General features: G+C 49.2%; 1 protein-coding gene across 1 annotated transcript in view; it reads left to right on the forward strand.

Moving 5' to 3' along the window:
* The first annotated feature begins 14927 nt into the window (after positions 1-14927).
* The window catches only part of KCNK12 (potassium two pore domain channel subfamily K member 12), a 53196-nt gene continuing 41292 nt past the window's right edge, over positions 14928-26831 (forward strand). Inside the window, exon 1 of the mRNA XM_014833054.3 lies at positions 14928-15951. Within this exon, the coding sequence (XP_014688540.2) occupies positions 15561-15951 (391 nt within the window). The 5' untranslated portion in view covers positions 14928-15560. The remainder of the gene's footprint in view (positions 15952-26831) is intronic.

A 26831-nucleotide genomic window follows, 5' to 3' on the forward strand; every position in this document is an offset into this window, starting at 1 on the left:
TCAGAATCTGCTGAGTCTCTACAAGGCTCTTTTTAAAAAATTAGTGCTGACCCCATGTCAGGGAACTAAGGAAGCCACTGCCTTCTTACTTGAAAATTTAATTAACCATCTCTGTCTAGCTCTTTGCCCAAGAAGCAGGGCACTTCTCTCTAGAGGACAAGGGAGGTGATTTGCAGTCTTTCTGAAATGTGGACAGAATCGAGTGTGCTGGAGGAAAGCACGGAGGCAAATGAAGAATACGGTCTTGGAGAGTGCTTCTTGGATGGAGGGGCTGGGCGCTGGGTAAGGAGGCCGACCTCACCTCCTTCACTCTGCCAGCCCGCTTAGCTTCACTCCATTCCCCACCAGCTCCCAACCCCTTAACCTGGTCCACCTGGCCAGTTCACAAACATATGAAAACAGTCCATGCAGACGGTTCCCTCTGTGGGGAAAAAAAGCAAAATGCACAATAGAAAGGCCTAACAATCACAAATTAACCTCCTGGGGATCCTATCAAGTACAGGTTTAATTCTGCGTTCTGCGTCCTCCACTGTGAATGTTTCAGCCCAAGTCTGATATTTGCGTTGACTGTCTGTCCCACTAACTACAAAGCCCTGGAGACTCTATTTATTGGATGGACTCTGGAGCCAGGTCGCGTGGGCTCAAATTCCAGCTCTACTATTCACTAGTTGCGTACCTTGAGCAAATTACCTAACATCTCTGTGCCTCAATTTCCTCATGAATAAATTGGGGATGACAGTAATACCTACTTTATAAGGTTATCAAGAGGACTAAACGCATTAATCTGTCTGAAGCATTTAGAATAGTGCTTGCAGCATAGTACAGTTGCCCCTCCATATCTGCGGGTTCCACACCCATTGATTCAACCAACCACAGAGGGAAAGGCCTACAACAGTTGAGTCTGTACTGAACATGTACAGACTTTTTCTTATCATTATTCTCTAAACAATACAACTATTTACATAGTATTTACATTATATTAGGTATTATAAGTAATCTAGAGATGATTTAAAGTATACTGGAGGATGTTTGCAATTATATCCAAATATTACGCCATTTTATATAAGGGACTTGAGCATCCTCAGATTTTGGTATCCAAGGGGCTCCTGGAACCAACCCCCATGGATACTGAGGGATGACTGTATGTGCCAAGAAAACGTTAGCTTATAACAAATTACTCACATAATTCGTCTACAATGTGGTTGAAATTTTCTTTCATAATTTGAGTGGGGATTTTCTTATTAATCCATGGGAAATATTTACAAAAATTTTTATAGGGTAACTGATTCCCCAACTCCATTTTAAAAAATCAACTCTTAAATTTCTCAGTTGAGAATTCTCTGATCTCAACAGTGTTTGGAATCTTGGGGCGAAGTGCAGATTGCTCTAACTTCCACTTCACGGTGTGTCTCACATGTCTCTGGGGGCTGAAGATGGGAATTTGAGTCAACCGTCTGAAGTGGAGTTGACATAAGCAACTTCATTAATTGGGGCTCATCTTTATCATCCTCTTCTGAAGCGGCCACAGGGATGTCTTCAAGGCCTGTACCGTCTACTGTTTTCTAATGTTCCCAGGGAGGCTGGGCTCTCCTCAGGAAACACAAGAATGACAAGTACAATCCCCACCCAGGAAACAGTTCACCGTTTTCTCTGTCCCTCTCGAGCAGAAATGACCAACAGCTCAGAGGAGCTCAGCTCAGCCGCTCAGGCCTCTCGCCACCTGGGCAGGGTACCTGCTCTCTCTCTCCTACTAACAGGCTGCTATCCCCCCGCAGGTTTTCATGATGAACTGATGAGCCCATGGGTATGAAGAACTTCAAAAAGTTATTTTAGTTACAGCCTAACGACAAGCAATCCTAACGATGACTTTTCTCACAGCTATCAAGCAAAGCAGACAAATGTATGTATTGAAGATGACATGCACCAGGTCTGGATAGCTTATCCCCCTTCAGAGTTTCTACATGAGCCGGAAAAATACAAAGCACAAAAGAGTTAAACCCCATGGATCCAACACCACTAATAGGTATTCTGTTATAATTCAGACTAATTCAGATGTGGGCTGTGATTGGATAAATTCTTTCATTTAAATTAAAATGGTTGCCAATAGGGAAGTAGATGGGGAATGGGAAAAGAAATAGGAGATAAAAGGAAATTAGAAAATGAAAGTATTTTATCATTCATTCATGTTTTCATCATTTCTTTTATAAATTTTTTGAGATAAAACTCATACAATGTAAAATTCACCATTTTAACTATTTTAAAGTGTAGAATTCAGTGGATTTTTAAAGCATAGTCACAATGTTGTGCAACCATCACCACTACCTAATTCCAGAACATCTCCATTCTCCCAAAAAGAAACCTCACACCTCTCAAGTCCCTCCCTCCTCCATCCGCTGGCAACCACTAATCTATTTTCTGTCTCGACGAATTTGCCTATTCTGAACATTTCGTATAATATGTGGCCTTTCCTTTCATCATTTCTTGAGCATCCATCACAGGTCAGGGACTGCATAAGGGTTTGCCCTCCAGAGGTTTCAAGTCTAGCGGGGGAGAGACCTGTAGCAGCAAAACGGTCCTGCCTGGAGGAGTTGATGGAGTGCAGGGCACCAAAGAGCGACATGTCTGTTGCTATATTGACAAAGGAAAAGGAGTTTCTGGTAAAGAAGAGGGAAGGGCATCCAGGAAGAGGGAAAAGCAAAGAGATGGCATGGCTGTGTTTGGGGAAGGCTGAGAAGTTCCTTGGGGCTGTAGCATCCGGGTGTATGGGTGTACCACGGGCCCATTTAGAACCAACTCAAAAGTCCCCACGTCTTCTCAACAGAGAGATTAAGAATTGCCTTTCAGAAAATTTGCAGTCACATAGCCAGAGCACACACAAAAGAAGAAATCTTGACCTGAAATGACTGTGGAACCAAAGATTCTCCTCCCCATGGAACCAAAGGACGGGGACATGACTGGAACTTAAAAGTCAGACTCTTACCAGAGGCAAGGGGCCCACCACGCAGGAAGATCTGGTGTTACAATTCCTTCCACACGTTACCATAAAAGTTTAAAACCTTAACATAAATGTTTAGAACCTTACCGTAAATGCTTAAAATTTTACCATAAATGCTTGGAGCACACCAATCAAAACTTGTCCCACTGGCAGTTCCATGTGCAGCCTGTTCTCCCTAACCGCTTAAATTTCACCCCAAATCCTGAACTGGGGAGACAGATCTGAGGGCATATGCTCCCTGTCTCCCTGCAGATCGATATGCAGAATAAAGTTGACTTCTTTTCCCAAAAGCTGACGCCATAATAATTGGGGTTTTTTTTAATGTGCATCAGGCAAGAGAACCCTAGTTTTGTGTTAGCACGGGGAGGTGGGGGTGGGGCTAGGGAGTAGGGAGACAAAGTCAGTTCGGTCAGAAAGAGCAGAGTCTTGAGGGCTGCTCTAAAAAGACTGGGATTGCTCCTCCAGGCTCTGGGCAGCCAGTGGAGGCACACAAGCCAGAGAGAGGCAAGGAGTGTGTTTTAGGAAGGAAGCTTCCATGGAGGGTGGATTGCAGAGGGAAGGCCCTCAAGTGGATAACCCAGGAGGACTGCAACCATCCAGGGGAGGGAAGGCTGGGACTCCCACTGCAGCAGTAGTAGTGGGTTCAGGGAGAAGGAAGGTCCATTTGAGAGCAATTTCTAAGGTGGATGGATAGGAGTCAAGTGTCTGCCCAGATGTGGCAGGTGAGAGCGAGGAATTTGGGGCTCTGGACTGGGCTTCTCCCGACCCACAATGAGACCTTGGGAGAATCAGAGGCAGTCTGTGAATCCAGCATCCTCTGCTTGGAATACGACAATGGCTTCCCCTTTTTCTTTGGCATTCTTATAGGGCCTCCAAAGCTCTGCAGGGTCTGGCCTCTTCCCAGCCTCACATGCGTCTGGAGTGGCCTTCTTCAGTTCTTTCCTCCTGCTAAGGGGCCTTTGCACACGCTGTTCCCTCTGCGTGGCTGCTCTCTGACACCCACATGGCTTCTCTGGTCAAGGCCTGTGCATCTCAGTCTTGTCTTGGTCACATCTCCCTGTAAGCATTTTCACAGAACCATGCAATTCTCCCTCATGGCCATTGCCACATGTTTATTTTGCATTTACTTGTGTGATTTTTGATTCCCCAGTGGTCTGAAGCTCTATGAAGGCAGGAATAAAGTCGATTTTGGCCCTTGATTCCAGCACCTAGCAGCATGTAGTTGGTGGCCCACAATACTTGTTAGAAAAAGAAATGAGAAATGAACCTGGGATCTGTCCCATAAACCTGGGGCCTTTGAAATATAATTTCTCTTCAGGGCAGGGGGAAGAGAGAAGAGAATCACCAGAGTCCAGGCATTTTCACTGCAGGCCTCCCCTGCTCTGCCTGGGCTTTGCTCCTAATGAACTCTGCTTATGAGCAACGCCACAGGCAGCCACAGCTCCCAGGGTGCATCCAGCCAGTGCTTCAGTGGCCTATTACCGTCAAGTTACAGTATATTATGCTTTTTACATATAACATGATGAGGGCTCATATGATGAGAAAACATCTTCTTGACTGTAATCAAACTCCAACAGGGCGCTTATTCACCGCTGTCCTCCCCGCTGATCAAGCTGGGAAGAGACTGGAACTTTTCCAGCAAACCCTTCAGGAGCTGGTCCCTCTTGTCTCGCTTTTCATTCTCCCTCATCTCTCTGCCTGACAATTCTCCTCCAACTGTTCTGCTACAAGGGCGTGAGTTGCTGGATAGAAGGGTCTGCAACCGCCACTGAGAGCACAGGCGCCCTCCCTGGGGCTTCTGGCCTGACCTCCTCAGGGGCCCTGGATGACAGACACATATTCCTGCCTGTGCTCCTGGGGGAGCCTAAGTCTGGGTTCCTAGGCCTCCTGAGAGTCACTTATAAGAAAGGTTTTAATGACATCACCTCTTTGCCCCCGGGCTGAGCATCCAGGATACCTGGACACAATTACAATTCTGCTGCAAGGAAGGGGACGTTTGTTGGCCCATCTGGCTCAAACAATAGTCTATAGGTGGCAAGAAGGAAGGGAGGGCCAAGTGAATGGCAAAGCTGGCCCTGGAGCTTGCTTTGCTTTGCTTTGACCTTTGCTCACTATGCAGGAATTATGGCCAAGTATTTTTTCAGACTCTGACCTGTAAGATCCACTTCAATTGATCCAACTGAATCAAGTTGGCCCAAGGCCAACTTCTACAGATCCCAGGCTGCAGGAGGCTCACCTGGAAAGTCTGTGAACCCACAGGTTCCCAGGCCCGATGTCCAGATATTGGGATTCTGCACGTCTGGACTAGGGCCCTGGGCACTGTGTATTTAGTAAGAACCCCAGGGAACTTGGATGCGAGAGACCTCATGACCACACAGAGGTAGCACACGGTCTGTTTCAAGCCCGGCCAGTCCAGTGGGCACTTGGGTTGATGGAGATTGCAAATGCACTGGGGATCTGAGTACTTCTGACTGCCCCTCTGGGCCTTGACTTCCTTATCTGCGATTCCAATTGCTCGCAATGGCACTCCCACCCTCCTTTCTACCATCTCCTAAAATAAAGACGATTTGTAATGAGTCAGAATCCCTTTTTTTTTTTTTTAATATTTTATTTTTCTTTTTTCTCCCTAAGCCCCCTGGGACATAGCCGTGTATTTTCACTTGTGGGTCCTTCTAGTTGTGGCATGTGGGACACCACCTCAGCATGGCTTGACGAGCAGTGCTATGTCCACGCCCAGGATTCGAACAGGTGAAAGCCTGGGCCACTGGAGCAGAGCGTGCAAACTTAACCACTCGGCCACCGGGCTGGCCCCTGAATTAGAATCCTTAATAGCACAGTGCCTGGCACAGAAAGAGGTTTGGAAATATTTGTTCTATAGTGGAAGGAAGGGAGGAAAGAAGGGAGGGAGGGAGATGGGGAGGGAGGAAGGCAGGCAGGCTGACCTCACTCATGTGTTCATCTATTGAGAAGACCTTCTATCCACAGGGGACACTGCTTCCCCTGGAAGCCCTATTGACATACGGAATAGCTGGAAAGGGGTCTCCAAGACTCTCCTTCCCACCCTATCCCCACACCTACCTCCATCAGTCCTACCCTTCAGACACTACCCCCACTCTGACACCTGTCCTCCAATGTCCCTAGCCACCAAGACTTCTTACTGGGCTATTAGCAAGGGACACAGTTTACCCATTTCCCTCTCAATTCCTTAAATTGAGTGTGATGTTCTGTGCTGCAATCCATCTTCAGCACTGCATTTTTCACTGATGTCTAATGAACAAGTCTCTTGTCCTTGCACAGATTTCATAACCCACAGCCAAGTTAATAATATGAAGAATGGTTTGGTTATAAGAACAATTCCTTCTAAAAACTGCCCGCTCTCCAGTGCCACCTTCTATTCCTCTCTCCTCTCGGGCTCAACCCTCTGTTTTAGAGCTGCCCAGCTGAAACAAATGCTCTAATCTCTGAAGATCAGCTCAATATTCTTAGACCTCTGACTCCTTCAAACGTTGAGACATGAGCTATGGCAACCCCAAAGCATCTTTCTCCTTGCGCCTTCCTCCTCTGCCTTGTTTTTGCTTTTGGTTTTGGTAACCGAGTGTTTTTCAATTAGAAAAGTTGCTGACATTCCAGCTCTCTCAATTGCAAGAAGGTTTAGAAATCAAGTGAAAAAAAAACAGGAAAGTCAATGATCATGAGATCATGAGGTACAAGATACCAGAGAGAAGAAGGGAAATTGGGGGATGAGAAGGAAAATTTAAAGCAGATGAAGGAGTGAGGCCTGTTGATTGTCTCATAATATTTGATGGTCTAAATTCTCATCTCAGACTGATTTCAAGCAGGAACATTTGAATATTCAGAATACTCAATTAGTAAAGTGAGTTAAACGCATAAAGGTTCATTCTCTCCCATATAAGAAAACTAGAGATAGGCATTCCTCTGTTATACAAGTTCATTTCATTATCGTGCTCCTCCACAATCTGGCTTCAGTCCTCAAAGTCACCTCATGATTCAGTATGGCAGCTGGAGATCCAGCCATCACATCCACATACTAAGAAGACTGACTGAAAAAGGAGAAATGGTGGAACAGCAAAAAGGCACCCCTTTTATGGAATTTAGCTTTCTTCACACAACCTTCCTGAAAGTTCCACATAATATTTTGTTAGACCCTAAAAATACAGTCTTACCTAACTACAAGGGGGGCTGGAAAATGTAATCTTTTAATTGGGCACATTGACACCCCAAATAAAATAGATGTTCTGTTGCTGAAAAAGAGGTGGAGAATGGATTTGAGTAGGAACTGGCAGTCTCATTGAGAAGCCAAACCCAAATATATACTGATATTTTAATGGGGAAGGAGAGTGTTGAAACAAGACAGAGGAGAGGGAAGAGAAGGGAACCTAAAAAATTCAGGAATACTTGTCAATGTGAAATTCAACTACCTCTTCTTTTGGGAGGGCCCTATGCCAACAAATGATAGTCTCTCTCTCCCTCTGTCTCTCTCTATATATATAGATTTATTGACATAAAAGTAATGTAAGCTCCAGGATCATTAATCAATTCGAGGTACCTGGAAGAGTTCTTGGCACACAGTAGGTAGTCAACATATATGTTTGAATTGAAATATTTGAAATATTTTTGAATAACTTATAATGTTAAATAAAAAGGTAAGTTTAAAACAGTATGTAAAATATCCCATAATTTTAATAAAATTAAATATGTGTGTGTAGATAGATAGATAGGTAGATAGAGCCAGCCAGCCAGCCTGGCAGGAAAGTCATTAAAATGACTGCTAACAGTAATTCTCTCTGGATATTGGGATGGAATTCAGGATAAGTTTTCTTCTTTTTTACTTTTTTGAATCTTCCAATTATTTTAAGTTAATTATATGTTACTTATATAGTCTTTAAAAAGTTGTATCAAAATCCATTTGGGACAAAATTAATACATGTATGGCCTTACCTATAAAATAAAAAATCTGAGTCAGATTTTAAAATAGGAGTTGAAATAGACATTTAAAAATCACTTCTTAAGAAAGAGTGACTTGGCATTGGAAGAGAGAGCTCATGGAGACGTTTAAACAAGGAACTCACAGCTTTCTGGGCAAGAGAATTAGGAGGCAGGGAGTGGTCCCCAGTGGTCTCATGGCGACTCCTCACTGAAGAATTCTGGGCTTCATTTCCAAGCTCCTTGTAAACAGGCAGGCATCAGTGGCTTTATTAATCCTCAAGCATTATGGTGACATAAAGATAACATAGTGCACTCTTTGCAGACAGATATGGGGTCCAGGGAGGTTTTAACACCAGAGACCCTGACTCGACACCCAGCATTATCCTCATTCGTCCCTCTTTTCCTCTGCAGACACAGCTGATCCCGTCAGTGTGGTGGTGTATCTGGGGAAACTGAAAATTTGCCATAGAATTGGCTTCATTAAGTCCACCTATATTAGATATCTAACTCACTCGGGAAGGAAAACACTCACGTTTGGGTTTCATGGGGTCAGTTATTGCATGCACTAAGGTCATATTGAGAGGCCGAGAGGCCATCCAATGAGCTTATGGATTATAAGACAGAGACTCTGCCCTCTCTTCTCACCCACATCCACTCACTGCTTGCCACAGTCTCTTGAACACAATTTGCTTCCACACTTTCACCCAGGTCAGTTCTCCTGGCTGGGAGGTTCTCTCTTCCAGTCCCTCTGAACTCTAACCATCCTTCAGGTCCGGCCCACATCCTGCCTGCTACCAAAGCTACTCCTGACTCCTGCAGCCCTCACCACAGTCGCCTTTCTCTGACCTCCTGTGATCAGCACCACACAGTTAGCTCCAAACTGTATCGGCTATTTCATAGTCCTTACTGCTTCATCTATGCACATCTTGTCTCCCCAACCAAGATTTGAGCTCTTGCAGGGAGAGCAGAGCTCATCACACACACACACACACACACACACACACACACACACAGAGTTTGTAGGACACCATTTTGTACCTCATAGGTTCTCAATAAATATCTAATCCTTGATTATTTGGAAATATACCAAGAGGCAGCTGAGCAACCAGAGGAATTTTTAAAAATTATTCTATTGAGGTCATATTGGTTTATAACGCTGTGTAATTTCAGGTGTACGTTACTTATCAATTTCTGTATAGACTTCATCGTGCTCACTGCCACTGGTCTAGTTTTTATCTGTCACCATACACACGTGTCCCCTTCCCCTTTCACCCTCTCCCCACTCCCTTCCCCTCTGGTAACCACTAATCTGTTCTCATTATCCAGTTGCAAGACACAGAGTCTCCTGATCTAATTATATGTCGTCTACAAGAGACTCACTTAAGATCCAAAGACACAAGTAGATTGAAAGTGAAAAGAAGGAAAAAGATATCCCATAAACCAATGTTACCTCAATAAAAAAAAAAGAGGAAAAAAAAAGGAAAAATATATTGCATGCAAACAGTAACCAAAAGAGAGTTGGAGTAGCTATAGTACTATCAGACAAAATAGACTTTAAATAAAAAATTGTTACAAGAGAAAAAAAAGGACATTACATATTGATACAAGGATAAATCCACCAAGAAGCTACAACAATTGTAAAAATATATGCACCAAACAACAGAGCCCACAAAATATATGAAGCAAACACTGAGATTTAAAGGGAGAAATAGCGGCCGGCCCCATGGCCAAGTGGTTAAGTTCGCACGCTCCACTTTGGTGGCCCAGGGTTTCGCGGATTCAGATCCTGGGCGTGGCCATGGCACCACTCATCAGACTATGCTGAGGCAGTGTCCCACATGTTACAACTAGAAGGACCCACAACTAAAATATGCAACTATATACTGGGGGGATTTGGGGAGAAAAAGCAGGGGAAAAAAAAAGATTGACAACAGCTGTTAGCTCAGGCGCCAATCCTTAAAAAAAAAAATAAAATAAAAATAAAGGGAGAAATATACAGTTCTATAATAGTAGTTGGAGACTTCGATACCCACTTTTCTTTTTTTGTGTGAAGAAGATTGTCACTGAGTTGACATCTATGCCAGTCTTCCTGTATTTTATGTAGGATGTTGCCACAGAGTGGCTTGACGAGTCGGTGCTAGGTCTGCACCTGGGATCCAAAACTGTGAACCCCAGGCTGCCAAAGAGGACTGCACAAATGCAACCACTATGCCACCAGGCCAGTCGCAATACCCACTGTTAATAATGGATTAGACATCTAAATAGAAGGTCAGTAAGGAAATAGAGAATTATCCAGTCCAAAAAGAACCCTCTCCTTTCAATGCCAATTGGAAAGAAAAGGAACAAGGTCACCCCTGCTACTGTAAGGACATCTGCACTGTTTGTGGCATTGTTTATCTATTGCTGTTCAGATGTACTTTACCATGAAATGCCACATTAGGCACCAGGACTACCCTCCTTTTAGGTCACAAGTCCAGGCTCAACCCTTGTCTTCAAATCCCACACAGTGCCGGGGAGATGGACCTATGGGGCATGCAGCATCAGTTACATCCTGCACCACCAAAACATTCAGACTCTTGCCTGAGCCTAGCCTCCAGTCAGACCCCTCTTCCTCAGACAAATTTCATTTCAAGGGGCCTTTCTCCCAGCTTCTGGGCTGTGGTTAGGCACAGCCCCTTACCTTTCCTCAACAGGGCTCTCTAACCTCAAATTCAGGGAAGACAAATCAGACATCTTTCCCTTCCATCCTAGAAGACCCAGTGTGAAACTGGTTTACTTCTCAGCCACCAGCTCTGTAAAACACGGAGTGAGGAAGTTTTTGCCTAATCACATAAAACATAAAAGGTCTTATGAAACCCTAATTTCAGGAGAATGAGGAAGGAGGCTTTCTGCATTTGTACAGCTAAGAAAGCAACTCAAGTGACCCTCCCCGGGATAGACGTCAGCTTCTCCAGGTTATTTTTATATATATATTTACCTACTTATATATTTATATGTATTATTTCTCTCTATATATTTTTGAAGTATCCTGTTATGCAACTAATTGCTAATGAGTAATGCAGACAATGAGCATTAGCAGAGTTCTGAGGTTGGGAAGATCAAAGAGATTTGGAAGCAGGAAGGACATTTTGAATCTGCTAATTGGAGAGCAGGATTTTTCATCAATTTTTTACCAACACAGATTAATTTTTAAGAGAAAGTATTTTCTGGAGCAAACTCCTTTATTTTCTTAATCAATTTTCTGTTTAGCACAGCTAAACTGTTTCCAATTTGTCTTATTTTTTTATTTTAAAGAAATCATTTTCTTTGGGATAAATTCTTTCCTATTTCCTTTTTTTTCCAATGAGGATTTGCTCAATTAGTTGCATTTGTATTTGTTAACAACTGTATTGAGATATAATTCACATACCATACAATTCACCCATTTATCATGTACAATTTGATGCTTTTTAACATATTCACAGAGCTGTGCAATCAACACCACAATCAATTTTAGAACTTTTTTTTTTAATTTTAGAAAGTTTTTATCACCCTCAAAAGAAAACTTTGGCAGTCACCCCCATTCCTCCTCAGCCTTAAGCAACCACTAAGTTACTTCCGTCTTTATGGATCTTGTCATTCTGGATATTTCATTCAAATGAAACCATACAGTATGTTATCTTTTGTGGCTTCTTTCACTTAGTATAATGCTTTCAAGATTCATTCATGTTGTAGCATGTGTCAGCACTTCATTCCTTTTTATTGCCAAATATTTCATTGTATGTATATACCACATTGAACTTATCCACTCATCAGTTGAGGGGCATTTGGGTTGTTTCCACTTTTTGGCTATTATAAATAATACTGCTATGAACATCCATGTACAAGTTTTTGAGTGGACGTATGTTTTCATTTATCTTAGGTATATATCTAGGAGTGGAATTGCCCATTGATTGTGTTTGACCTTACCTAATTTCCCTGGTTAACACTCCTGCCATTGTGTTTTCTTTTATAAAAGACAGAAAGACTCACAGAGAGAGACAGAAAGAGGCTGTACCTGCTCAAGTGTCCTGTCTGAAGTTCTCAAGGACATGGCAGAATCAAATGATCTTAGGGTTGAAATGAGGGGGCATCAAAGCTATTGGGTCAAAATACCCTACAAAGAAAAAGTTTACTGGAAAAAAGGTCTAACCTGAGTTAAGCTGCATATTTGAAGAGCTAGAGAGGAGGAGATAGAAGATGGCACTCCAGCAGGGGCCATAGTGCAAGCAAAGGGCTGGAGATCAGGCTGAGTGTGGAGCACTTGGGGTACAAGTGAGAGGTAGTAGAGGTGAAGCTGGAATGACCTATTGGGCATCACGGCCTCAAGGGTTTAAAGACTATAGCTTGGGCAGAGCCACGGGAGACTATGATCTACGGACATCAGTCATATGATCAGATCAAATAGGCATGATCACAGCAATGACTGGCAGGTGCAGGGAGGATGGACCTAAGCAGGGAGACAGGTGAGACAGCAAGCCCCCATCCTTAGGAGGCTGTTGTAGCAATTCATAGCTGAGATAAAGGCTTTAAGGATAGCCAGCTAAAAGTCAGTGACTCATATAGTGATTTAGCGGGCAAAAGTGGCATTCATCATGGGGCTGGTTCCCCAAAGGACCCATGGCTAAATGCAGGGAACTCATCATTTTCCTATTATATAAATTGATTCGGTCATTCAGAGTTGAGATTGATGCCAGGGGTTTGCTGCTAATCAAGCTAGAATAACAAGCTGGAGGACAAGGCAGGTCCTCTGCCAACTGGACAAGGAGCTGATCCAGAGGCAGAGAACACTGCAGCGAAGCACTCTGTCCCTGCCCTGGGAGTCTGGGTGAAGAAAGCCACTGAGAGCTCTGGCACCGCCCTCAGCTTCATCTAGAGACTCCAGAGCCAACTCCTAGAATGACACTTCTCAGGGATTCTGTCAAAGGTGACCAGTCAAGTGGAATCCAGCCCTGGAGGTCCATGGCTGGGCTGTCCTCCCTGCCAGCAGGAGCTTGTAGAGATAGGGTTAGGGGAACAGGTTGGGGTGACACCAGTGAAGAACTCAGGGGAGGCAAAGGCTTGGAGAGAGTGCTTGAAGTACATTTTGCCAATAATAACAATAGTCTGACATGGTAATAATTTATGTTTGTATAAACCTCCCACTGTGCTCTAGAAAAAGGAGGAGGGGACTCTGCCTTCTCAGCAGTTGAGATGTTCTCCCCTTCACACAAGGGTTCCCCTGCCCCTTTCTAAGAAGATCGCTGCAAAACTAGCCACAGCCACCCAGTTCCAGGAAGCTTGGTTCTGACTATGGTGGTGGTAGTCTCTCCCCACCTGTCCCCTCCCTAACACAGAGGGGAGTGCAGTTGGCTCCATCTACAAACTGGAGCAGCATTTCTAGGAAGATCCAAGACTCCAACATGCCCTTGTTTGGGAAAATCGATGTCCCAAGTCAGACGCCTTTCAGCTTTCCAACAACTCTCCTGTTCCCCACTCCCGTGTCCATGTCGGGGCATGGGGTCAGAGGTGCCCTAGTTCCCAGGCGATGAAATGCTCAGTGAGTGAGTCCCTTCATTCAGGGACCACTTTGAGCACCATGACCCTTAGGGGACGGAGGTTACTGTCACCACTTTGGGTCGACCTTAGCTTGAGTGTGTTCTACTGTGAAAACCAAACACAGCGGGATTTGGGGTGAGGGGCCAGTTTTGCCTTTTGCCACAGTTCAGCCACCTAGGGTATCTAAGCATAGTCACCATGATTATCTTTACTTTCTGTCATCTGTGTCTCTCATCATCGTCAGGGGCCGCCTCTCCTGTGAAAGGGGGACGGACAGAGAAGGGGCTGGCAGCCGGCTGAGGACGGTTTTCCATCTGTACCAAGGGCGTTCCTCGACACAGAACTTTGTGTGCCAGGTCAAGCCGGCCTGCGGCCAGTGGAGAAGCCCCCGCGGTAGGGCGGAGCACCCACGGTGTTTCCCGGTCGTGGCAGGGTGGAGGGGGCGACAATTTCCCCCGGGCGCTCAAGAGCACCCTTCCCCCCACGGGCCTCCGGGGAGCCAGCTAGAGAACTCCTCCCACACCTCCTCTATCCGCCCTGCCGCAGCCAGGTTCTTATCCAAGCTCCCCAACCCGGGGCTAGAGGGGTCAGGGAGCTGGGGTGGCGAGAGGGGACCTAGCAGCCGGGTGGGCCTGGACGCTTCCTTCTCCCGTGGCGCCTCGATCCCCTACTAGCGCTTGACTCCTCCCCTGTCTCTATTCCGCAGCATCCCCGCCCAGGCAGCACTCTGCTTCAGCGACCGCACCTGCCTCCGGTTGGGGGCGGGGGGTACACACAAGCGGTAGAAAGGGAAACAGAGAGGGTTTGGGGAGCACAGAGCAGCAAGGTGACCGGCCTCGCCCCGCGCGGTGGACCCCCGCAGTCATAGCGCCTCCAGCCCGGGGGCTGCGGCACCGATGCGCTGTCCGCGGTGCTGACGCCGGCCGCTCGCTCAGTCGGGAGGGGGAGGAGACGCCCTCCTTCCGCGGTCGCCCCGAGCTGTGTGACCCCACCCCCACTCCTTCCCAAGCAGGATCGTTTCCCCAGAGGAACCCTCCGAGACCTGGCGCTGCGAGACCCGGATCCAGAAAGAAGAAGGGAGCGAGAGGGAACTTAAAACTTCAAACTGGAGCCCGAGAACCCGGTGTCGAGGGACTCGGGTCCTGCGGCCCCCAGGCCCTGAGACCGCAGGGCACCATCAAGTTGAGCAAAGTTTGGAAGCAGCTTGAAGCTTAGGGAGGGATTCCAGAGCCCAGGCGCAGGAAGGGGCCGGACCGGGTTCCCCAGAGGGGTGGTAGCCAGCACCGCAGTCCGGACACCTGCTTCGGCGCCCCGCATTAGTGCCGCCAGAACGCCCGGGAGGCGTCGCAGCAGTCCAACTCCCCACCCCTTCCCTCCCTTCCTTACTCCCCCCCACCCCACCCCGCCAACAGCCCGCCCCGGGCGCCGGTGACTCCGCCTCTCCGTGCCGGGAGGCTCTCCGGCTGGAGCTGGAAAGGGAGCGCTTCCCTGGACTCGGCTCGGTTCTGAAGCTCTGAAGCCGACGCCGCTAGCTCAGGCCCGGGGGCGGGAGCTGGACTGCCCGCGCAGCCTGCGCCTGGGAGCCGCCGAGCCGGGAACGCCTCATGGGACGCCCCCGGGGGCTCTCTTCACGTCCTGCTGCCGCGTCCCAGTCCTAGGCGCCCGGGCTTCACAGTCCGCCCTGCCCGCAGCCCGCGGCCTGCCTGGAGAGGAGTATGAGGCCCGGGGCCCCGCGGACGCCGGCCACAGGGCGGCAGGGGCCTAGCTTCAGACCCCTGTGCCCGAGGGCGGCGGGTGAGGAGCCGCGGGAGCCAGCGAGGCGTCGGGGCGCGGAGAGGAGCGCCGCAGCCCGGGCTCCCGAAGGGCCGCGGGACCCGTGTGCGGCCTGAGCGCCGACGAGGAGGCGGAGGCGCCCCGCCGTCCGGGTTCTGGAGGAGACGGCGAGGGGCTCCGCTGCGGCCCCTGACCCCTGGCCACCATCCTCACGCTTCTGCTCCCGCGGGGGGGATGTCGCGGCCCGGGCTCCGAGCGCCGCCCCGGCCCCGGGGCTGAGCTCCGGACCATGTCCTCCCGCAGCCCCCGGCCCCCGCCCCGCCGCTGCCGCCGCCGCCTGCCGCGCCCCTCCTGCTGCTGCTGCTGCTGCCGCCGTTCGCACCTCAACGAGGACACGGGTCGCTTCGTGCTGCTGGCGGCGCTCATCGGCCTCTACCTGGTGGCGGGCGCCACAGTCTTCTCGGCGCTCGAAAGCCCGGGCGAGGCGGAGGCGCGGGCGCGCTGGGGCGCCACGCTGCGCAACTTCAGCGCGGCGCACGGCGTGGCCGAGCCGGAGCTGCGCGCCTTCCTCCGGCACTACGAGGCCGCGCTGGCCGCTGGTGTCCGAGCCGACGCGCTGCGCCCGCGCTGGGACTTCCCTGGCGCCTTCTACTTCGTGGGCACCGTGGTATCGACCATAGGTGAGCGGCGCGCCCTGCGCGCGTCTTTCCTCTCTGCGCCTTCCACCTGCCGCCCTTTCCACCGCCGGGCGGCTCGGTCCGCGTCCGTCGGCTTCCCCCTTTCCGTCTAATGCCCCATTGCCTACTTTCGTCCCGCTCTCTCCTCTCCTCCCGTCCCCCTCCTCCTGCCCCTTTTCTCTCTTAACTGGCTGTCGTCGTGGGAGGTGACCTGAGAGGCCCATCTCTGGCGCTCCACTGGTGACTCGCCTGGCAGTGAGGCCGAATGGGGAGAACCCTAACCAGGCGCTGGGCAGCCCCGGGGCCTCCCGCTCTCCAGTACTTACCAGCTCCAGGAGCTAACCTCTGTGCGCCTCAGTCACCTCCTCTATAAAAGGACGTCTGAGAATATGTGTCAAGGGCATTTGGCTTCCTTCCTGTTCCCTACGCTCCCTGGGCCTCAGTTTCCTCACCCAGGTAATTTGGAAAGCCCTTTACCCCTCCACTCACGGCATTTTTCTCTAGATCTTCTCTCTTCTTCTTTCTTCTTTTACCACGCGCTCCCCCTCAGCGTCCTCTAGCCCTGTTACCTGGGGAGGGCGACCACTTTCCCCAGACTCTCTTTCCCAGATCTCCTTCCCACCCTCTTCTTTCACAGCCTACACCATCTCCTCCCCAAAGAAAAGCCCGTCAGACTTGGAGGTCAGGACTTCAGGCGCTCTTGTTCTGGGCCCCCCTTGGTTTTCTTCCCCTTCTCCCCCACCTCCCCTCCCAACTTCCCCTCCAATTTCTTGACCTTTCTTCCTTGTTACTGTGCCGTCTTTTCCAACCAATAGTGGCACCAAGGGGTAGCTGGGAGAGAGGGGGAAGTTTCTCTATACTTTCCATCATCTCTTCTCCCTATTTTTGGTATAAAATGTTCATGGTTTTGCTCCCTTACCAAAAATGCTGTGTAAATAATCCTTAAAGCCCCCCACTTCTCCCACTTTCACCCCTCTTCTGAGCCTCTCCTGTAGAGATTCTGCAGCCACCACTGCTGCCCACTCCACCCCTTCCCTCTCTTTCTTCTCCTCTCACCCACTTTCCCCATCTCACCCTTTCCCTGGGCTCTGGGTGTCATGTGAAAGCAACCTCCTCCCCAGTTACTGTACAGAGTACAGAATAAATACAAGATTTTCACTTTGGCAAGACTTTGTGTGTGTCCCATCCACTCCTGCTTCAAGACCCAGGGTGGGAGAAGGCACTTGGCCAGTCTTACCTCTAGTCACCCCAAGGCACTGTGCCTTGATGGCTGTTTTGGAGGAGGGGGTTGGATTCACTGGGTGGAGAAGTGAGGGATTTCACACCTTCCGTGAGTGGGTTCTGGACTGGTTTGGTATGCCAGCTTAGAGACAGGGGCATGGACTAACTGATCAGTGTAAGCCATTGCAGATGGCTGCTGGGAGGCAGAGAGAAAGACTGCATCCCTGTGCAGGATGTGAACAGCTAGAGATGTCTCTCTGAGTGTATATGTATAGTCTACGAAAGGGCTTCCTTGCCTTCAGTGATTTTTCATGTGTCATGCTTGATCTGATTATTTTAAATAGAAAAGGCAAATATGGCCCAAGTCCAAAGTACACACAAATTGGATAAAAATACCCTTTAAAAGCTATATCATGTTGTTATGGTGATTGAAGATATAAAATGACCCCCTCAAAAAAATCCCCTTTTAAGAGCTGCATCAAGTTACTATAGCAACTTGAATTTTTTTAAGTGCTTTAAAAGTACTAAGGATGCTTAGTCCTGGAGGATGATATCATGCATTCATTGCTCATTATTGATTTGTCCTCTTCCTCTTCTAAACACACCTTTTTGCCCTCTTCCACCTAGAGGCACACCTGTGCACATATTGGGTGGCCACAGCATCTCTCTTCTGGTGACATGCTCTGGCTTTAGCTTCCTCATGGAACCCACAGGCTGAAAGGGAAGGTGTTAACAGTGTCCTCTTCCCCTACAGGCCAAGAGTCCATCCAGATGGGGCCCCATTCCAGTGACCTATGTTCTCTGTGCCTCTCTGATGAGCTCCCATCATCATCTAAAGCTTCTCTCAGGCTCTTTGCACAAAATCAAGTCAGTGTGTTGGCAAATTGTTCCAAGCCCCAGCCTTTAATCTACTGGCAGGATTGGTTGTTCTTTAGTCAAGCGGAAAAGAACTATGTTCTTTTTCTTGATTTGTGTTTTCAGATGTTAGGCAAGCAGTGTAGGAGGGCTACACTGAAGCGTGTGGCCGTGTTACAAAGGACCCAGCACATTGTTTCCAAAATCTGCTGCAGGGAGACCTTCATCTCTGAGGGAAGCTGCACTCAGGGACCAGAACTAGCCTATGGACAGCTCAGCATTGAACTAGCCCTTTGCAGGGGTGCCAGGATGGCCACATGAGTACTGGCGTCTCTGTCAGTTATCCACCTGTTGTCGTGGTCTGGGGCAGTGATTCAAATTGGTCATTTCTGTCAGTCAGATAAGTTCTGCCGAATCCCCAAGTAGCATGATTGTCATTTCAGCCTTCTCTTTCAAAATGTACTTGGATGAGATTTAAGTAAAGACATACGTATGTCAGCTTCTCTTCTGCTTACATAGTTCCTTTCCCTCAAATGCCCTGAGTCTTCAGACTATTATTATTATTATTGGTGTTTTTATGGATTCAGCAGCTCTGGAAGCCAAAGCTCAGTCCAAAGTGGGCTGTCACGATTCTCTGTCTGCCACTTCACTTGGTGCAGAGGAAAATTAGCATGCACTCAGGTTTTTTTTGATCAGTGAATATCACAGTATGTATGGTCCATGCAGCAGTGTAGACATTTCTTTTTTGTGTTGTGTAGACCAAGCTAAATGATTCATCTAGACTTTAGTATAGAAAACTCTTCCTCCGTTCATTCCATAAATATGATGTGTTGTGTATGTCAGGCCCAGCACTATATTTTGAAAGGTTAAACCATATTCCAGCATGGGCAGTTGGATTGCAGCGTTTAGGGGCACCATATCTTGGCTGTCCTCACTAAAGATGATTCGAATAAGAAGGGGACCTTTGGTCCAATTCCATGTGGCACAGAGTATTAAGGGACTTGTCTTAGGTTACAGTTAATGATGTGTTCAGCCAGTTCCAGAATCCAAGTTATGCAGTGTTTGTTCTACTAATTTTATGCATAGAATGTGTCCACCACATTCTTGTTTGAGATTGAGATATTTAATAATGGGTGTGTGTCTGTATGAGTGTGTGTGTGTTGTGTCTGACACCAGGGCAGGGCTGGGCAGGAGGATTGGTCTGTTGGTCAGGCCAAGAACTGATTAAGTCCAGAGAAAGCTTGAAGGACCAGACATATCTTAAAGGTCAGACAGACTAGAAGTGTCTGGCAGGTCTTGGACAGCTGGGAAGGCAAGAGCTGGTACCAAGATGGTCAGAGACAGGAACACTAACAAGTAGGAGACTTCTGGTAAACTCTGGTCCAGAGACAGAAGCCATTTTCTCTCTACTTTCTTTTGCACCAGTGTATGTGTGTTTTGTGTGTGCATGTGTGCAGGAGAGGGGAGGAAGGGGTAGGAATGGGCCTTCAGCTAGAGGGAGACATAGAAGAAAAATTCAAGTGTGGCTGTGTGTGCTCAGGGTTAGATGGAATACCGTGATGAGATGGAATGTTTGTCCTGACATTTGGCTTGAACAGGGCCCCGTATCCAGAACTAGGCACTTTGCAATTGCATAGACATATGTGAGTCCACATGACACAGACCCAGCAGAAAAATTTGCCAGTGATGGTTCAGCAGTAGTTGAGGCCATATAGCAAGTCAATCTGAATGGCTCAGGCAAAATAAAAATCCACTTTGTGGTGTAAATTATTCATATTGATTGCTTACACTGAACTGAAATCCTGGGTAATTATTATTTCTCTCATTTATGCTCTGTGACATAGTCCCAAGGGGTTGAAATCAAGTTTGCTTTAATGTGAATGCATCCATTTATTCATTCCTCCATTTAACAAAATCTGACACAAGCGTAACTCATCATAGATGCGTGTGTGGCCTTTGGCGTGTCGTTAGCTGCATCTCCTGGGTTACATGAACTCCTAAAGACAAAGACAGTGGCTCTTTTCGTATTAATACTATTCTTGGAGGCAGTGCTCTAGCTCAAAGAAATCAAACAATCCAAAGGGTATTAATCCATCATTTCACATCCTGAAGGATGTTTTATTGGTTTTCTTTGAAAAGATTAAAAGGAAAATCTCCACTGGGGTTTTAATTATGCAACTACTGTCAGATTTACACATAGGGAAGAACATATTTAAAAGTCTTTCTCAAATGGCAGCTTGATATAAACAGAAATATTTTTGCTTCCTTTTATTAGGTTTTCTGGCAGCGTATTTTAGCTATAAAGCTAGAACCATGCCGCTATAGACGGGATGGTGTAGGTATGAGAGTTGTCACTTTTGGCACTGCATAATTTAGCCTGCTACTTTCAGAATTAGGCACACTTAATTATTCCACCGCAAGATTAGTAACAAGTCCTAACTTTTTTCCTCTTTTTTAACATGGATTTTTTTAAATGTTTTTGCTTCAAAAGAAACTAAGACATTATAAGACTGAAATGTCACTACCACATTGACATTCAGTTTTCTTCTAACGTGTATGTAATCCGGCTGGAGGTGGTTCTGATACCAGGAGAGAAATACGTTGCCCAGAAGGAGAGGAGCACCTTTCCTCACTTGTTGCCCTCATCAACTATTTTTTATTGAAAGATGATCCTAGGACAACTTTGAAGGACGTTTAGGAAAAACATACAGCATTAGATTTGAAGCTCTGGATGGAGAGCAGGAAATGCATTCCCACTCGCTGCTCCAGCCTCGGCACCCAGCACAGGACCCAGCACATAGTAACCACTCAATAATTATCTATTCAATGAATGCAACAAGTCGCCTGTAATACGACTGCCCTAACACAATTCTTCATTTTTGCAAGTTGCCCTGCAGTTCTTTGTCGTGACTTTTGTAGAGAAAAGAAAGGGAACTAACTGATCTGTGCTGAGCTGCTTCTTTTTTTTATCTTTTGTTAACTTTTTATCATCAATGTTTCCACACAGCCTTCACACACTGATTTTAGTGGGTGCATAATATTCCATCTAGTTGATGTTCTGTAATTTACTAGCCCTGTTGCTGGGTAGCTGGGTGGCTCCCTGTTTGGGGCTATTTTGACTAATGCCACAGTAACCATCATTATGCAGATGGCCTTTTCTTTCTGTCATGTCTCCTTGGGTTGAATTCCCAGGGGTGAAATTGCTGAGTCAATGGATACTGCTGTCTTCATGGCTCTTGTGGCTGGACCCTTGGGAATGAGAGACTGTCTGGTCTCTGCTGAGCTGAGCCTACACCTCTACAAAGCCACACAGAGATTGGACCGTTTTCCAGCTAATTGTTCCATGGAAACAGGCCACAGATCCACTTGGTTTTCTCCAGGGTTGCACTCAGTCCCGCGGACCGAGCCACCCCCTGAACAAGGCTGTGGCTTCAGCATCTTCAGCCTCCCTTGCTCTGATGAGAGCCGCTTCCTTTGGGAGGTTTTGAGTGAGTGGAGAAGGGCAGGAAGGAGAAACAGATGGAGCAGCTTCCAGGCCACGAGAAACTGAGAGAGACAAGGATACCTGGACCGTCTTCCCTCCTGTGCCCTGCACTCCCAGGCGTGGTCTGCCGCCACTCCTGGACCAAGCCAGCTGAAGGAGAGCCTTCTTCCCCTTGGTGCTGACTGTGCCCAAGGGCCCCAGCCTGGAACTGCCCAGAATTGTGCCACGTGGAGCAAAGATCTACCCCTAGAGTGTTCCAGCTAGATAGCACTGTAAGAATCCTCCAGAACTTTCCCTAAGCATTTAGGCCATTTTGTCAACAAAAGGCAACAAACAGCCCATTATAAAAAACAGACAGTAGCAGAGCTGCCCTAATTGGGAGGAGGGGCTGGAGCCCTGCCCATTGGGCCTGCCTTGGAGGCCATGCACTCTCCAAAGGCTTCTCTGAGGAGCCCTAGAGCTCCTCCAAGACCAACCTGAAGAGAGCTAACTTGGCCTTGTTCCTCATTTTACATAATGTTCAGAGAGGGAGAGAGGTTGCCCAAGGTTACACAGCAAGTCAGAGGGGCATTTGCCGAGAGCTAGAGCTCACTCAGAACCTCCCTTGGCTTCTGAGGTCCTTGACCTCAGGCTTGAGCTCTCACCCTGCCTGGAAGAGGTTCCTGAATACTGTGGAAGGTGGATCTCTCTCTCTCTCACCTGCACACACACAGAGCCCAAATGATGGGACAAGTACAGAACCAGAACAAGCCATGGTCCTTCAGAGCAGGTACCAGGCTTCCCAGAAGGGTGAGTGTTAAGCTGTACATGAAGGAGAAAGGGGAAGAGCTTGTAGAGAGGAGGGTAGGGCGTCTGAAGGGCAGCAAAGTCAGTCGAGTGCCTGGGAGGTGTCCTCCAGGGAAAAGCTCCTGCTCAGTCTGACGGTCCTGGTGGAGCCTTAGGTCTGTGTTCGAAGGTGGAGTTCCGGCCCCCACCCCCGTCAGCTACAGTGGGACTCCCCTTGCCATTGTGTGGCTGCCTCAGATTCAGAGGAGCTGGAGACAGAGCAAGAGGCCCTTATGGTCCTGTGGTCACCCCAGCCCTGGGTCTTCCCCCAGTCTTCTGGCCCTGCCCTTGCTCCTGCCCAGCTCCACTGTCTTTCCCAGGATCCAGGGCTGGGACAGGGGCTACCAGCCAGCAAGCCAGAATGTGTGTGGGGCTGAGGTGGGCACGCTGGGCAGTCTCAGCCTCTGACCTCACCGGGGGCGGTGGCAGGATTTCTATGCAGGGAAGGCTGGAGAGGCGGAGGGTCTTAAGGCTCTGAGGACATAGCACTTTCCACGGATGGAGAAAAGCCTTTTCACACTACAGGGGAGGTGCTGGGAGAGAGTGGAGAGAGAACTGGAGCCCCTTGGCCCTCACCCCAAGCCAGCTCTTGGCTACCACCACTGCTGTCAGGCTCTGTCCCCAGGAAGTGCTATCCGAAACCCTGCGCTTCCCAGCCAACCTCCTGGTTCTTCCTCAGGGATCTAGGCCTTCTCTTCCAGCCACCTGTGGCTATGATGGAGGATGCTCTGGACCCTGTCTGTGAGTGTGTCATCCCCACTGGGCTTGGGCAACCCGAGCTCAGGGCTAAGCTCCCATCTTATTAGCAGGTTAGTGGTGACTCGTGTGCCTGGGCCTTGAAGGATCAAGCTCTGAGGGACCTGCTCCCTCTGCTTCCCCCAGATCCCAGATGATTCATCCCAGGTGACCCTGGGATGGAGCTTCCAGAATGCTGTAATTTCAAGTTTTACAGTGTATGGATACAGTGTCGTTGTCCTCACAGTAACAGACGGTACAGACTAGGAAGGCAGGGTAGCACAGAGCAGTGCTTCCCAAACTGTAAAGTCTCTGTGAATCGCCGGGCTCTCGTCAAAATGCAGGTTTCTGTTCAGAGGTCTGAGTGCGACCTGAAAATGCATTCCTCACAAGCTCCCAGTGATGCCCATGTCGTTGGTTCCCCGTCCACACTTGGACTAGACAAGGTATAGAGAAGCAGTGGCAGGTCGGGGACTGGCAGCCTAGACCCAGCTCTGCCACTCTCTGGCTGCGTGGCTTTGGGCAAGACACGTCACCCCCCCGTGCCTTAGTTTCTCCATTCCTAAAGGAGAGTGCCCGGAGTCCCTGGGGTCCCTTCCAGCTCTGATGCTCTCATGCCTTGGAGGGCTATTGGCTCACATTCTCCCAGTGCAATTTAGTGGAGACTAGACATACTGGCTCTGCAGCCTGCCCGCTTAGGTTCCAGTCCCAGTTCTGCCACATGCAAGCCGTGTGCTGCTGGTGAGTGGATGTTCCTCCCCTCGGAGGTGAGGGTAACGAAGGTTCCTGCCCCGTGGGGTTACTTTCTGGATTGAACGGGCTGATCCGTGGATGCCGTGCCTGGCAAGCCCTGGGTAAGCATCAGCTGTCCGGAGCTGGGCTAGCCCCGCTGGCAAGCCCTGCACTGCCTGACCACGCAGGAGGGAAACTGAGGCACTGCTCACCCCCTGCAGCTCCCCCGGCCACACCCCTCTGTGCACAGCTCTCCGGGTGTCAGCCACACCTGCCATGTGCCTCTGCCGCACTCTCATTAGCCTTTGTCTCTGGGGTGCGTTGCTGTCCTACGCTGTTACATAACTGGCCTGAGAGGGTGCTTTTAAACGTATTTTCACTGGTTCCTCAACTAGAATGTCTTAATAATTCCTCACGTACGTGTGCTCTTTAATCTTTGTAAAGAACATATTTGGTGACTTACTGAACAAGTGATTGAATGGTGGCATAGACCAGTATCCCCTGGTGATTCTCTGTCCCCCCCTTGCAAAACAGAGCCCTGGGAAGCCCCCCGCCCACCCTCCTGCTTTCCTGGGGGGTTGGGGCCTCTTGGAAGTGCGTGGGCTTAGTGGGAGGTCATGGAACTGAGACCAGCAGAGAGGCCAGAGGTGGCTGAGGCCAGGTCCACCACACTTCTCTGAGGTGGGTCCGTGTGGGGCTGCGCTGGAGGCCGCTGGAGGATGCACTGTGGCAGACAGCCCTGTTGTGGGTGGGAGCCAGGGTGCTGTTCCAGGGCCCAGGCCCAAACTTCACTCTATACCCTTCACCCCAGGGCTACTGCAGCTCCCATGATGGGTGGAAGAAGCATTTCCGGTCAGAGGTCTCCTAGGGCAGGACAGGGGAGGTGCAGGGCCCACTAGCATCTCCAGACTCTACCAAGCCAGCAGCCAGGTCCCTTGTTCTGGGGAGCAAGAGGGATAAATGAAACATCACTGGTCTCATTGACTGTCTCCCCCTGTCACACATACACGTGTCATGCTTGCCAGTTTACTGTGTTTTCACCCACGTTTACTCAGGAACCTCCCTCAAACCCTAGGATGGCAAAGAGAATGCTATTATCCCTTTTCATAGATGAAGAGAGAGGCTTAGAGAGGCTAAGCGACTTGCCTGGGGTCACACAGCAGGTGAGTGTATGGCAGAATGGAGGATTCAAGGGCTCCTGAACGCCCAGCTTCTTCCCTGCTGCCTCTGAGCTGTGCAGTACTACAGAGGGGAAGCATCACAGCCCAGTCTGGGGTCTGCTGAGTGGTGGGGGCGGAGGAAGAGAATAGGAGGAGGTCTTGAGCAAGGGCTCAAGCACAGCTTAGCACTCACATTTGGCTGTGCTGTGCTCCTGGCAGCCCCAGTGGCCACACCGAACCAAGGGCTGCCTGCTTTCCACCCTTCACAGCCCTGCGCCTCTCTGTGAGGGAGGCTGCCATGCAGACGAGAGAGGGTAGACGAGCATGGAGCTGTGTGCAGAGCTCACTCCAACTTGGGAAGCTTGTGTTGACTGGAGCTGTGGAGACCCGGTGCACCCAGCTCCTGCCCAGAGAGGGGACCCATGACCTGAGAGCCCTCAGCCTCGCACTTTGGAAAGAGCAGTGGACACGGAGAGGCAGGAACAGAAAACCAAATAACCAGAAGGTCTGCACTTGAGGACGCCAGCCAGGAAAGTCTGGGGACACGGCCAACTCAGGACAGGGCCTCCCAAGGGCCAGCTGGTTTCCAAGAGACTCTGCCCAAGGTCATGTCCTGGAGGCAAACCTGCCCAGATGTTAGGGGAATGTGTGAAATGAAGCACCTGCCTGTGTACCCCGCTCTCTGGCCACTCTTAACTTCTGGCCATCCCCCTTCCTCCCAGCCCCTCCCCCTCCCCTCCCCGACCCCCTTCCTCTCCCCTAACCCCTCCCCACTTCCTCCCCAGCCCCACCGCTGAACTCCAGGCACTTCAAGCCTCTGGGGCCATTGGCTCATCTTCTCTCCAGCTGGAAGGCCCCTCTCTTTCTCTCCATTTTCTACCGACTGAGCTTGATCATCAAAGCCCAGCTCAAATGGGGCCACTAGAGCAAGACCCTTTAAGAAGTCCCTCTTACTGCCCCCAGACGTGTGATAATTATTTGTGTCTATGCCAGTTTCCCTGGCACTAAGGCAAGCTCTGTTCAGTGGGATAAGGTCTATGGAAAGCTGGCACAGGACCCAGCACACAGTAGGTGTCAGAAATTACTTTCCTTTCATCTTCCTCCAGGTCAGAGCTGTTTTAGCACTGTTTGTCACTGCTACAATTAATAACAATAATAGCCATAATGGCAGCAGCCATGCGTTGAATGACTACTCTGAAGTGGCACTGTGTCTGGAGGTGGAGATAATTAAAGCAAAGAGGTAGTTTCTATAAATCATGGAGCATAATACTTGGCACAAAGTGCGTGATTAATCAATGTATGTTGAGTGGATGGAATGAATAAATGAGTGTGAGTAACTGAAAACCCTGGACCGCTGGAAGTAATATAAAAGGAATGGAAAAAGCTGGGCCCAGGCTGGGCTCCAGGAATCTCCCAGAGCCTTCCTCTCCCTCCCTGCCCCTGGAGCCTGAGGGGCTGGCCGTGCGCTGGGCCATTGGTTTAATGACCTCTCAGGTGTGCAGCAGGCAGCCAGCTCATTCTGGCTGGGGCTCCCCTGGCTGACGGTGCTGTCTCCGTGGCTCTCTGAGTCAGCTTGGTCCTTGTCCTACCCTGCCTGGAGCCGGGCGGAATCCTTGGAATGAAGCCACCCCTAGACGATTCTCAGCCGCAGCCCCTATCGCCCCAGGAGTGGAGGGAAAATTTCAGTCCTGTAGAGGAGGCCAGGCTTCTGGTCCCAGCTCTCCCGTCGACTCAGATTCCCCATTTGGCCCTGGCCTTGGCCACAGCCCAGGCCGCAGGGAGGCCCTGCTGAATTCTGCCACTTAGCCCAGTGGTTCCAGCTGCGCCCTCACCTGCCCATGGCATGCCCTTTAGAAACCAGATGTTGGTTC

This window comes from Equus asinus, chromosome 6 (genome assembly GCF_041296235.1).
Source record: "Equus asinus isolate D_3611 breed Donkey chromosome 6, EquAss-T2T_v2, whole genome shotgun sequence".
NCBI lineage: Eukaryota > Metazoa > Chordata > Mammalia > Perissodactyla > Equidae > Equus > Equus asinus.